At 42.4% G+C, this 13,534-nt stretch overlaps 2 protein-coding genes across 6 annotated transcripts in view; one reads left to right on the top strand and one right to left on the bottom strand.

Annotated features, from left to right (window-relative positions):
* ORC3 (origin recognition complex subunit 3) overlaps positions 1–4,244 on the bottom strand; it is a 66,203-nt gene extending 61,959 nt beyond the window's left edge. The window contains exon 1 of the mRNA XM_075087242.1: positions 4,240–4,244. The gene's annotated coding sequence lies outside the window, so the exon portion shown is untranslated. The remainder of the gene's footprint in view (positions 1–4,239) is intronic.
* Positions 1–13,534, top strand: part of RARS2 (arginyl-tRNA synthetase 2, mitochondrial) — a 40,038-nt gene that overhangs the window by 25,012 nt on the left and 1,492 nt on the right. For all 5 annotated transcript variants that reach the window (XM_075087249.1, XM_075087246.1, XM_075087247.1 and 2 more), the window contains 7 exons: positions 2,296–2,372; positions 3,669–3,793; positions 8,332–8,399; positions 8,500–8,609; positions 9,615–9,710; positions 12,442–12,516; positions 13,456–13,519. In XM_075087249.1, the coding sequence (XP_074943350.1) occupies positions 2,296–2,372; positions 3,669–3,793; positions 8,332–8,399; positions 8,500–8,609; positions 9,615–9,710; positions 12,442–12,516; positions 13,456–13,519 (615 nt within the window). The remainder of the gene's footprint in view (positions 1–2,295; positions 2,373–3,668; positions 3,794–8,331; positions 8,400–8,499; positions 8,610–9,614; positions 9,711–12,441; positions 12,517–13,455; positions 13,520–13,534) is intronic.

The raw sequence follows: 13,534 nt of genomic DNA, 5'->3' as shown, positions 1-13,534 counted from the left end.
TGAGAGGGCAATAACATGAGCTGTTAAGAGAGTTTGTGGGACAAACTCTGATGAGGGAACTGCCAGCCTTGCTGAGTTTTGCTGCTGTTTTGTGGCAGCGCTTTGTAGTGTGTTAAGACTTCACTCAGTGTTACCAGAGGTGGGAGGACTTCATGGGTTTAAATGAGCACACTGATTATTTTAGTCTTTAATTATTAAATTAAAATGTATTTCAATATACAAGAAAATTATTTAGTGGCTCTTGAGTCTTATTTTGTAAGAGCATCCTATTTTCATCAGATCAACTTGCTTAAGAGAACATTAAATTGGTTTGTTAGTTGTAATGCTGTAAATCAGTGCATTCACCAATTTATATTTTAAAACGTCCTACTTATTTCATAAAAATCCAAAGATATGAGCAAAATATTCAAAATACTTAAAAATGTGTGACATATTATTAACGAGGTGCTAAGATTCTGTTGAATGTTGTGTTCAACACAGGAGATGAAAGCACTTTTATATGTGAAGAATTAAATACAATCCACACTGCCAGACTGCAACCTTCTCCCTTAAAGCTAACCACTTAGACTACATTTGAACATGTATAATTTTGGGGCCTGTAAGGACAAAAACTGCCATTCTTCACAATACAAATCTTACTTTTGAGTATTTGTGTTATTTTTGCCATGCTATGAAGCTATGAAAAAAAGGAGGTTTATGAAATGGTAATGTCTGCAGGTTCATCTTTTTCAACCTACCTACACACTTACAGGCAGAGATGAAGTTGTGTGGTACTCCTAGTATTTATTTCCATCCTTCTTAACAAATATGGTTTTCATGCAATTTTAATTGTGTGGATTGTTCAAGCATAATAAACACTGATTGTTATGCTTCTTGCAGTATCACACAGCATCCCAAACCCACAGGAGTTGATGCTTAGTTTTCAGGTGGCCAGCTGAAACCTGGAATTCAGCTTGTACCGCCTGATAGATATTCTTATCTTGGCCTGTCTTTTCATGTTTTTATTTCTATAGGAGTTTAAAGGATTATTTAAAAAAGCTATTAGATTATTATTGGATTATTTTCTGTTGAGGATTTTAAATATTCTTCTGTATGCTATTTCTATATATGTTGGTCAAGACAAGTAATTACAAACTTAAATTGGCTTTTAGTTTAGTTTTAGCTGAAAATTCTACTCTGTGAACAGTCACAAAGAAGCAGTTAAGTTCAGAAGGACTGAAGTCTTTTGTCAGTGAGTATTGCCACGATTTGTCACAATATCTGCTCACAAAAGGCTACAGTCCTTTTAAGAGGCTTTTAAATGCTGTGATTGTGGTCCAGGTGGCAAGGAACATGCTGTTGTGCACACAAAACCAAACCAGTTTCTGTCACAGGACGTATAATCTGTTGTAAAACAGGAGAACAGGGATGAATTCAGACCTAGAGGGCTTGATACAATGGTAGAGTTGAGAAAAAAAAAACACAGATAAGCGCTTCACTCTCTGCTCAGTCCCTGTCTTGGAACACCAAACAAATAAGGAAATGGTAGTTACTTGGTTATCACTGCAGTGTTTTTTTGTTAAAGAGGGATAAAGGAGTCTTTGAGTGATGTAGTCAAAGCAGCTAGGTAGGAAAGTGAACTTTGTAGCAACAGCTGTAGCTAGAAACACAGACGAAGATCCTTCATTGTTAGATATAAAGAAACTTCTATGAGAAAATGTCTTAAGGCATAGGAGAGAGTCACTGGAAGTGGAAGAGCACAAGATGCATCATTAATGTGAAAATGTGATCATGTATGCTTTTTTTTTTTAATTATGCACCTGACTTAATGATGTAAAGCTCCACAAATCACACTGGAGACAAAAGAAACTAGTAGGTTCTGGAGACAGAGGGCTGAAAGAGGCGTTCTGTTTCTAAGCCAAAGGAACCTTAAATTTGGTGATGTAAAACATGGGAATATAACAGGAGCGGCAAAGTTCTGAAGTGCAAATGGAGGCATTTTGTTTGATGGGTAGCTTACAGATTACATGACACTAAAGAACATCAAGGTTTCATTTCACTTCACGGCTTTGCCTTCATGACCTAGGAATAACCATTTTTGAAAAGGTTAATTACTTTTTCTGACAAGATGCAAAATCCCATTGCCATAGATTCCAGCTGTTACATTTTTCAAGTCTTGCCTGTCTTCATAGGTCTTAATTCTGCATGCAGTGACTTTACTGGCACAGTATCTGTGGTGTTGCGTGTCTGTGTGTTAAACACTAATCCTTCCCAAGCTTGGAATGTTTTCTGATATGCACCAATTCTATTCCTTAGACAGATAAAAGTCAAAATAATCACTTTCAACATTTGTTCCAAATACTGAAGCTCATGGGTTATGACTGGGCAGAAAGGTATGTATTTATGAATCTTATTATATACCTTTTTTTCTTTTTCTTTTTTTTTTTAAAGAATGGCTAATATGTGCATTGGAATGTCAGTGGAGTGCTCTTTTGAAGAGAATCTCCTGATTCTGTCTACCTGCCACCACACGGTAGCACATCATGTAGGCATTTTGGATAAACTAAGATACAAGATGTTCTGCTGGTGTGCAACTAATGAACTCCAGAGTGCAAGCAGACATTTGGCCCATAGGACCCAGCTAATGCTAGTCTGATAAGGAGGAAAAAATAAGAAAATGAAACCCTCAGAACTGTGTGCAACGTGGGCCTCAGGTCCTCTCAACTCTACGTCCACTCCTGCTGGTCTGCTTTATTTGTGAAGGGAGAGACATCGCCATGTGTTCAGGATCTGAAAAACAGCTGTGTCTCTCATTTAACAGTTCTTTCAAAACTGCTTGATGTAAGAATGGGAAAAAGGGTCTCCTTCAGAGACTTTATGGCATAGCTTCTGGGATGTTGTGTGATCACATATTAAACAATTACTTCTTGAAGTATGATATTTTAGCAGAGATAAGAATCCGAGTTTGAATCATGCTTCAGGCTTGAAATATCTATTGCAGGGAAACGTATCCCCGCTGTTACTCATTGTAATTACCAATCCTGTTAGCAATCTGAGTAAAGGTTAATAATGGGTCTGCAGACTAAATCACATTCCTCTCCGACAGACTGTGTGTCTTTTGTGGTTAAATATAGGATTTTAGCCTTCAGGAATATTAGTCTGCCTCCTTTCACAGTGCTTAAAGTTGCACTAAAATTGCCTTAGGATCCAGAATAATGCTTGGGATTATTGTGAGCAGAAGCAATGAATGTTTTATTATTAGCAATGATTAATTACATTTTTAGTTTAATGTGGCTACAATGGAATTATTATAACTCCCTTTCTAATGTTATTAACAGATCTGTGTTGCCACAGTAATTTGATCTGTCTACATCCTGCCTCTCCTCAATTTATTGCAATTTATTGCATTGAGTCCTCTGTACTAAAGCTAGTAGCAAGAGAGGTTCCCATGAGCACACAAATGACCAGGTTATCATAATTCTGATCATAATTTTCCCATTATACAATAAGTATGGAGCTTTGGTTGCTGAAATGAGAGTTACTGATTATATCACCAAGCTTCCCACATTGGAGTGCTATTTATTCAGCTGCTATTGCTGTTTCCTGGTAAGAATCCAGCTCTGAACAAACACTGCAAACATTTCTCTTGATTAAAATGTAATTTTAGGTCCTGCTGCTTTTCAACACAGGTGCCAGCATGTGTCTTTTGGTCTAGTTCAAGGGATGAAGACTCGGAGAGGAGAAGTAATTTTCCTGGAAGATGTTTTAAATGAAGTTCGCTCAAGGATGTTACAAAACATGGCTTCTGCAAAAAGTTAGCTCTTTCAGGTCTTATTAATTTCTTTTGATGTTCTGTCTTGATCAAAAACTTGTCGTCTTTTCTACCGTTCACTTTTCCCCGCATCAGACTAATCTCAGGGATATGCCCTGATCCGTGTGCTTTTTGTATCTCCCATAATATAAACAATGTTAAAATAATCCTTTGCAACTCTGTGAACTTCCCTAAATTACAGATCTGCAAATTTTAACACTCGGTGAAATTATTGCATTGTGCTTTTGCACTGGGAAGGACGCACCTGCCTTTTGGGGACAACAGTTACTTTTTTTCTGGAGGGACAAATGAGTCAACAGTGAGACTGGGGCTGGAGTTCAGGGAACAGTCAGATTTCATCCAAAGGATTTGTAGCTCTGACAGTTTTCTCTGGCAAGATTGACTGTAGCTTGTCTGCAACTACTTCCCTGCCATCCTCCCAGCCTCACGACTGTTTCCGGAGTCCCCAGGAGGTCAGTGCTCTGCAGCAGAATCTGCTGAAGGGGGTGTTTGCCTGTGCCTCGGCCTGTGGCTCTAGAGCTGTTTGCTCTTGACGCAGTGAAGATTTCAAGCAGTTCCCAGTGAAATGCTGCCCCCTCTTGTGCTTTCTGGACTTAGGTGCTGAATTGAATCAATGAACGTATCAGGTTAAGTAGTGTGCACCTTCCTTGCTCCGCCTCCTCGGTTTTTTTAATCCAGATAATTTTGCTTGTAGAGTGAGCAAGGAGGAGGAGGGGCAGGCAGAATGATAGAAGGGTGACCCTCGGATTCAAACCAGTTTTACTGCAGAGAGGAATAGAGCTTAGAGCTTCAGTTTAAAGGTCAGTATCATAGCTGAGTGCAAAGCAAACTTATTTTTATGCTGGACTGAACTGACAGGGCAGAGGTACAGACTGGTGTTCCATTGCAGAAGCAGCAGGCAGAAGATCAGCTGAAAGAAGCAATGTGTTCAGATGGCACTGCAGCGCTCCCCAGAGTTATCCGTTAGACCATAAATACTACCTGTGCTTGTAGAATTTTTCCCTCCTATGTTTTAATTCCTGCCTTACTTCCCCTTTCTTAAATTAGAAATCTTAAATCCCTGACTCATAGCAATGTCTTCAAGGTCTGAAAAGCATTTGGATACACAGTGGAAGATATTACATACTTGTGTGTGGCATCAAAATGCCTCACTGTCATTGAGAAGATCTGGGGAGCTGGGCATCTAACAGCCAATGCTAGCTTTAAAAATCATGCCTGTGTGGAGCTGGAGCTGGTTAGTTAACTACCTTTGTATAAACTCTTTGCTTTTAACTGTACACAGTTCTTGTGCTAGTTATGTTACCATTACTGGCATCCTTTTTCTTTCTACTCATCTCAGTGAATCCTGCAATCCACATAAATCCCCTCTGTAATGCTTATTACCTCCTTTGCCACTTTACTTTCTCTTAGACAGCTTTGTCTGCATCTCATCAAGCATCTAAACAAAAGCCTGAATTCTGAGACAGTTGTTCTGTTTTGAAACAAATCTCAGTTATGAAAAGTAATAATGTAATCTAAACATATTTGTCTCTGTGAACGAATAGCCAGTCTGAGACTTCTCAGGGCTATGAACTATCCCCACATTTTTCAAACTTAATCCTTTCTGAATTTTGTAAATAGCAAAAGTAGGAGTAGTGTGAACTACTCAAAGTTGTCTCAGTTGGCATTGCTGACCTGGCACGAAGAAATAGCAAAGTAAAAGGCAGAAATCTAAGAGTACTAAAACTGTACTGCAAAACTGTTTCAGCTTAAGCAGTGCCTTAAGAGAACAGCTGAATTCTGTATATTCTGCTGCTAGTGGGAAATTGGCTGGGACAGGAAATTGTAAGCTGAACTCTGCAAATTTAATAGATTACATATACCACAATAAAAACATGCACTTGGCCCTTGCTAAAGTGGTACAGATTTATCTTGTGAAAGACTGTGATAAGAACCCTCCTTTCTCTCCAGTACAGGCAATCAGGAAGAGGAGACCCTGCTAGAGTACACTGTTATCTGAGTTTAAAAATAGAAAGTGTTATGTATGTCAGAAGCGTCACCTTTTTACTAGGCAAGGTTGTGGGTCCAAGCACAAGTAATTGATTTCCCAGAAGATCCAGCATCTGAAGTGCTGTTATATAGGCAAGTTTGCTGCACTTCTGGTGAACTGGAGCACCAGCTTGGGCCTGTGAACTTCCCTGTGAGACAGGGAATGAAACAGGCCCTTAGGTGAATTTCTGTACACAACAGCATGTTGCTTATTTGCTGAAGAATATCGCGTGAGTTGTGAAAAAGCTGGAAATGGCTTTGCAGACATGTCTCTGCAGCTGTTGTGAAGGCATTCTCTCTTAGAGTCTTCCAGATTAATTAGGTTTTGTGATGATAGACTTAAGTTCAGTCTATTTAGTTAGAGCAGCTTTGGAGAGGTTGTTGTCATGTCTACCCAGGGAGAAGGGCAAATCGTGTCTGACTAATCTAGTGGCCTTCTATGATTGAGTGACTGCACCAGTGGACGAGGGAAGAGCTATGAATGTCGTCTACCTGGACTTCTGTAAGGCCTTTGATATGATCCCCCACAACATCCTTCTCTCTACAGGGGAGAGATACGAATTTAATGGATGGGCTGTTGGATAAGGAACTGGCTGGATGGATGGCCATGTCCAAAGAGTTATCCGTCAGTGGCTCAATGTCCAAGGTGGAAACTATTAATAAGTGGTGTCCCTCAAGGGTCCATACTGGGATCAATACTATTTAATATCTTCATCAATGACATAGACAGTGGGATCGAGTGCACTCTCAGCAGGTTTGCAGATGAAACCAAGCTGAGTGGTGCAGTTGACACACCAGAAGGATGAGATGTCATCCAAAGGGACCTTGACAAGCTGGAGAGGTAGGCATGTGAGGTTCAACAAGGCCAAGTGCAAGGTCCTGCACCAGGGTTGGGTCAACCCCCAATATCAATACAGGCTGGGGGATGAAGGGATTGAGAGCAGCCCTGTGGAGAAGGACTTGGGGGTAGTGGTGAATGAAAAGCTAGACATGAGCCAACAATGTGCACTCGCAGCCCAGAAGGCCAACTGTAACCTGGGCTGCATCAAAAGCAGCACAGCCAGCAGGTCAAGGTCGAGGATGATTCTGCCCCTCTGCTCTGGTGAGACCCCACCTGGAGTGCTGCATCCAGCTCTGGAGCCCTCAGCCCAGGAAAGACATGGACCTATTGGAGCGGGTCTGGATGAGGGACTCAGAGGACTAGAATGCCTCTCCTATGAGGACAGGCTGAGAGAGTTGGGGTTGCTCAGCCTGGAGAAGAGAAGGCTGTGGGGAGATGTTATTGCAGACTTTCATTATATAAAGGGAGCTTATAAGACTGAGAAAGACTTTTTTACCAGGACCTGTAGTACAGGACAAGGGACAAATGTTTTAAACTGAAAGATAGTAGGTTTAGATTGGAAGGAAGAAAGTTTTTACGATGAGGGTGGTGAGGCACTGGAACAGGTTGCCCAGAAAAGCTGTGGATGCCCCATCCCTGGAGGTGTTCAAGGCCAGGTTGGATGGGGCTCTGAGCAACCTGGTCTAGCTGAAGATGTCCCGGGCTGTGGCAGGGAGGTTGGACTAGCTGATCTTTGAAGGTCCCTTCCAACCCAAACCATTCTATCATTCTCTCAGTTCAGATTCTCCGAGTACAGTCAGTTTAGGTATCTACAGTGGAAGGTGTAAATACTCTCTAAATGTGCATCCAAATGCTCCATTAGCCATTGGAATAATTTGTCTATTTATGCCTCCATATCACTTGATGTTTTTTATCAGATTTTAAACAAAATCTGAATTGCCCTGTCATTCTTTTCCTGACCTTGGAGACTGGGTGTCTGAATTGTGAAGAGGAATTTAGTGTAGTGTAGCTAGCCTGTTGTAATGAACCCTTCTGACCTTAAAATCTGCATTACACATACTAGGGGAAGTGAGAAAAAGCCTATCAGAAACAGCTCTATCTCAACTTCTTCAGCCTGGAGAAGAGAAGGCTGTGGGGAGACCTTATTGCAGCCTTTCAGTACTTAAAGGGGGACTTATAGGAAGGATGGGGGCAATCTCTCTAGCAAGGCCTGTTGTGACAGGACAAGGGGTGATGGTTTTAAACTAAAGGAGGATAGATTTAGACAGGATATAAGGAAAAAATGCCTTACAATGAGGGTGGTGAAACACCGGAACAGGTTGCCCAGAGAGGCTGTGGAGGCCTCATCCCTAGAGACATTCAAGGTCAGGTTGGACGGGGCTCTGAGCAACCTGATCTAATTGTCCCTGCTCAGTGCAGGGGGGTTGGACTAGATGACCTCTAAAGGTCCCTTCCAACCCAAACCATTCTATGATTCTGTGATTCTAAGAAAGATTTGTATCCTGGACTTCTTGCTGTGTGCATCCTGACAATTTCCATATTGCTACTTCACAGTTTTAAAGATGCTGTTTTATTGGCATCTCCAAGTCTGAGCAAGGGAGTCGTTAGGCTGCTACAGACTTCTGATTTCTTATTCTCTGTTTCTCTTCAGCAACCAAAGAGACAGAAGACCCCACGGAGACAGCAGAGAAAGTTGGTCTTGCGGCACTGATCATTCAGGTGAGTCTGGGGCTGCCTCCTGAGGTGTTTGCATCTTCTGTGAAAAGTTAAAAACTGAGATGGAGAGCCATATCTAGGTGACATTCATTTGTTGTTCCAGGACTTCCGAGGCCTTCTGTCATCTGATTATCAGTTTAGCTGGGAGCGAGCTCTTCAAAGTCGTGGAGATACAGGCGTGTTCTTGCAGTACACCCATGCCAGACTCCATAGGTAAGAGGAGCGTTTGTATGCAGAAGTACAGTTTTGACATGTATTTTAACCTTACTAACTTACTGCTTTAAGTAGTAGTGTTAACTCCTTCCCTAAATATGACATGTGATCATTTTTTTCAGCAGAGGTGTGAGTTTATGATAGGAATCGCTGAGAATTCCCAGAAGAGCAAGTAAATTAAAATGAAATTCCCACCTCATTTCCACAGGGCTGAGCAAACTGTCCACGAACTTCCTCAGCTCTAGAACAGCCTCTCTGTGTGGTTGGTGTCAGTGATGAAGAACAGTGGCCCATGATTAAGGAAACTGATGTAAAAACAAAAATCATGGAACTTCGATGTTTTTGGCTACCACTGTGGCTAGTGGGTTTTGGTTTTTGTTTTTAACATCCTGTTATTTCCCGCTGTTGGTACACAAGGTTAAAAGCAGACCCCTTCCTGTTGACTCAGGTCCACCTGACATGTTTAATTATTTTTTTAACAGAATTTCAGAAGAGTCCATTTTGAACAGTTTTATCAACTGTAGTGATCTGTCAGGGCATTTTTAATGCAGACATTGATATGTATTTTCATAAAAGCATGTAAGATACCTTCCTGGATCAGGCTCAAAGTCCGTACCAACCTGGTGCTCTGCTTGAGGCAATGGTAACAGGAGATGGTATTCAGGGAGAGTGTGCAAGCCTGATCCCTTTTTGTAGTCTATTCCTCTTGTACTCCCTTATCATCTAGGTATTGATGGTACTAGGGTACCTCCCTACTCCTTTTAGCATCAGCTTCTGGACCTGTTGTCCGTGCATATCTCTAATCCTGTTGATACTGAATGGCTAGCACAAATTTTAATCTTTTCATCTTGGGTTGAAGTCAGCTAGTCTGTCCCAGTGTTCCATTCAGCTTGAGCAGAAGATGCCTACCCTTTTTTCTTAAAAACACAAATTACTGTTTTTCTTTTTCAGCTTTGCTAACAAGAGTTTTTCATCCAACACTTGTTTTTCATTCTTACATTTTAGTTTAGAACAGATGCATGGGGACGCGCAGCTAACTGACGTTAATGTGGCGTGCCTGCAAGAGCCAGATGCCATCTCTGTTCTTCAGCATCTTCTCAGGTTTGTCTGGTTTTCCTTCCAAATACCAGTTCCCTTAAAATAAACTTCTGGATTTGCTGCCAGCCTGTTGAGCAGGCACAGACTGCATGATCATAAGAGAAAAATGGCTGTTTCAGGCAATGGCTTGTCTGTTGGGTCATACTGATTGCAACAGTAGCCCTCACTTGCAATCGTCATGGACTTTAGAAGCCACATGAGGGGAAAAAGCAATATTTGGAACGTGCTCTGTGTACATGAGCCTCTTAATTATTTCTTGTCTTCACAGAAATATGCTACGCTCCATATAAATATTAGCTGCAGATTTGCTTGGTCCCTCTGGTTCTGGTTTTTTCATGTGGGAAAGGAGAGAGGAATTGCTCCTGGGTGAGGTGAAACGGAGTATGTGCGCGCACATTTGGTAGCTCAACATCCTTCAGAGCTACTGAATATACGCAGCTAATCTCTGTTAAAAGCAGTAGTGTGCTTCATTAATTCAGTCTTAAAGTTGAGCAGTTTGTTTTCATTATTTCACAGGTACGTAATTAAAATACAGAGACAAGGGAGTTGTCCATGTTGTGCAGCCTGTGATGGAGTTGGAATTGAGGCTTTCAGCATTCCTAGTGAGAGGTCCTACATACCGCATTGCGCACTGCATGTTGCAGGGCGTTAACTCCTTTGGCCACCCTAAGGCCTTCTTGAGACCATCTGTTTAAAATTCGGACTTCCAAAAGTTGTGCCCGAATCCCAGGTGGCTCCTCTCAGCCTGCAACTGTAGGTTGCAGAGTCCTACCATTAACTGGCTCAAGAGGTCTGCCTGCAGTTTACTGCGTGCTGCATGCTCTCTTGAGCAGGACCAGCCAGCACTCTAAATAAGACTAGTAGTGTCTTATTTATCCAGTGTAATTGTATTTCACAGAAAACTTGTGGGTCATTTCTTGGCTTTTATCAGATCAGCCTGTCTTATGTGTGAAAACTGACAGGGTCAATGTATTTCGGGTTGATCTGCAGGGACGGCTGCATCCCAGATGTGTCCATTTTCCAACAGAGGATGTTGCTCCACTGCAGGGCTCTTGTTTTTATAGCGCTTCAGGTCTGCTTATCGCAGAGGTCTTTGGGCCTGGCAAGGCACCATATGGAATCTGTATGAAACATCTCCTGGGACCCTGACTTCCAGCAGAAAGCAGGATTTAGGTTTTCCATTAGACCAGACACCTAGTGGCTAACAAACTCATGTTTAAATATCCCGTGATTTCAGGAGTAACAATTACTGTTCAGTCCTCCTTGTGAGTTGCCGTGAGTAGATTCTTCTTGAAAAGTTGCCATGATAAATGCTCCTGAGCTGTCAGAAGCCCACTTCCTGGGGCTCTGCTTCTGCTGTTTTGAAAAGCTACCAAACATTTGCTCTTAAAATAAGCTGAACAGTTCTGAATACCATTAACTTTGCAGACTAATGAACAGTAGATTGAAGGTAGCACATATATCCCTGCAGAAGTGTATTATTTAACTGGTGACTTAATCTAACAAGTTGTCATAGGCCAACACTGAAATGGCAGCTTCATGAGGCAACAAAGTTGGTATCAAAAGGGGCCCCTTCATTTGATACCGACTTTATTGCTCCATGAAGCTTTATTAATAGCTGTTTGATGGTGCTTGTTAAGTTAATAGTAATTGTTCTGTACCTACATCACTGCGGGGCCAACAGGTGCTGGTATCTAAGCTGTCCCTGAGACAACGCAGAGGTTCCCCTGATTTTGTCTCTCTCGCACCTGTTGCGCAGTGGTATAAAGGCAGTGACCTTCCCGGTTTGAACAGTGGCCACCTGGGGCGTGCTGGCTGAGATGAGCTGATGAGTGCACCTGCCAGAGGTGTTTCTGTAGTTTGCCCGCCAAGGGAATGGAGGGCACTATCTCCCTGGTGGTGTAGCCCTTAGTGACCGCTGAGCCCTCCCCTGTTACCAGAGCTCTCTCGCCAGTTCTCCTGCAGCTGGCCTTTAAAGGCGGAAGATCCCAGGGAAGTTCAGCGTGGGCATGCTGGTGGGGATGGGCCTGGGCGCTGAGCAAAGACCAGGAAGTCCACTCCCCACTTTGAATTTGAAATCTATTCTGCTCCAGAGGTGTTGTCAGTAATTTCTTGCAGGCTGTGAAAAAGATGCGTGCAAGGGGACAGCAGAACACATGAAGAGAACATGGATTTCCATGACTCTCCCTGTATTATCCAGTTTAATACAGTCTTACATAAGTTGATTTTATTCCACAATTCTGTAAACCCACTTTGGTTTTGTCTTTTCTAATGTTACAAGATTCCCTTTAGCTACTTAAAATTCTAAGCTGCATTTACTAAAGGCAACAACTTCCAAGGGATTATTTTGACTGCGTTGGTTATTTAATACATGTTGGTTGCTCTTAGACACTTAAAATTAGTGTTGAAATGTAAAACCAGACATAACGTTCCAGGAGCAAATATAAAATATAGCTCTTGTGTTCTCTTTGCTATAGCCTGTCTCTCTGAGCTCTGCCATCTATGGTGTCTGCATGACGAGGAGCAGAAGCACTCTCCTTCAATAATAAGTCAACGAGGAAGAAATAAACAATTTTGTACTAATTACGTGGCTTAGGTTTGGTTCACAAGATTATTTTCATTAATTCTGCAGTTGTGGTTGTGTGTTTGTTCTGACTTCAAGTCTGCCGTGCCTTGTAGCTGAGTACGCCTTCCTACCACTTTAACACCAACCCAACCTTTTCTTTCTTCACAGGTACGATGAAGTCCTCTATAGATCTTCTCAGGATCTGCAACCCAAGCACATTGTTAGCTACCTCCTCACACTTAGGTACGGTGATTGCTGATACTGGCGTCCGTCTCTGGTAAGGACAGGTCTTCCTGAGCTGGCCCTGCAGCCCTCACATCTGCACTGCTTTGAAGAGTAAAGAGAGTGGGAAGACGTAAATCTGTGGGACAGTTTCTCTGGAGTGGGAAAGGTAGCAAATGATATAATAAATAGTAGAGATTGAGGTTGGAACCAGGAACAAAGGAGCCAGGAACCTCCTCAGAAACTGCTTTCAAGAAAAGAGAATCACTTGGTTGTAACCCAGTGTCTGAACCCAAAATCAAGCTGGACTGATCATATCTTAAAGAACAGATTTGAGCTGATAGTATACTCTCAAATCTCAAAATTTCAGCTAAGAAATTTTGTCCAAACCCCTTTTAACTACTGATCTCAGCCTATGCATTGAAAAGGACAAAGCATATTATTACTGTAGGTCATACTGCGTAGGTGACCTCCATAGGGAGGGTCCCCAGAGCGACCTGTCTGATTTAACAGCACAGCGAAACACTGGAGGGGACTTGCAGAGGAAGATGTGGAGCCTGCGTATGGGGAAGGCTTTAACAAGTTCAGGAAAATTGTATGAGTCCTGCGCCTCAGGAGGGGCAGGGCAGGCTCTCAAGGATCTTTCCAGACCAGTTTTGGGTGCATTTTTGTTGGGGTTTTTTTTGGGGGGTGGGGTGGGGGGTGTGGGGAGTCGGGTAGTGGAGAGATTGTTTTGGGGTTATTTTAGGAGCACTAAGTTGTTGATTGCATGTCCTGACAACCTGCAGGCTACAGAAACCCATGCCTTCCCTCAGCCAGGTGAATGGGGCTGTTGGAGAGAAGTCTCTGGCATGCTGCAGTTGTGGCTCTTCCAGTTCTGCTGCCTTCTGTAGCCTGTAGCCCTGCTCTTTTCAAGAGACTTGGTGGGTCTCAGCATTCTCACTGTGGTTTCCATTTCAGCCATCTTGCAGCCGTGGCACATAAAACTCTTCCTGTGAAAGGCAGCACCCCTGAACTAGCCCAGGTACGGCACCGCCTT

The sequence above is a fragment of the Phalacrocorax aristotelis genome, chromosome 3, assembly GCF_949628215.1.
Source record: "Phalacrocorax aristotelis chromosome 3, bGulAri2.1, whole genome shotgun sequence".
Classification (NCBI taxonomy): Eukaryota; Metazoa; Chordata; class Aves; order Suliformes; family Phalacrocoracidae; genus Phalacrocorax; species Phalacrocorax aristotelis.
Note: the sequence above shows the minus strand (reverse complement) of the source record. Positions and strands in the feature narration are given on the sequence as shown.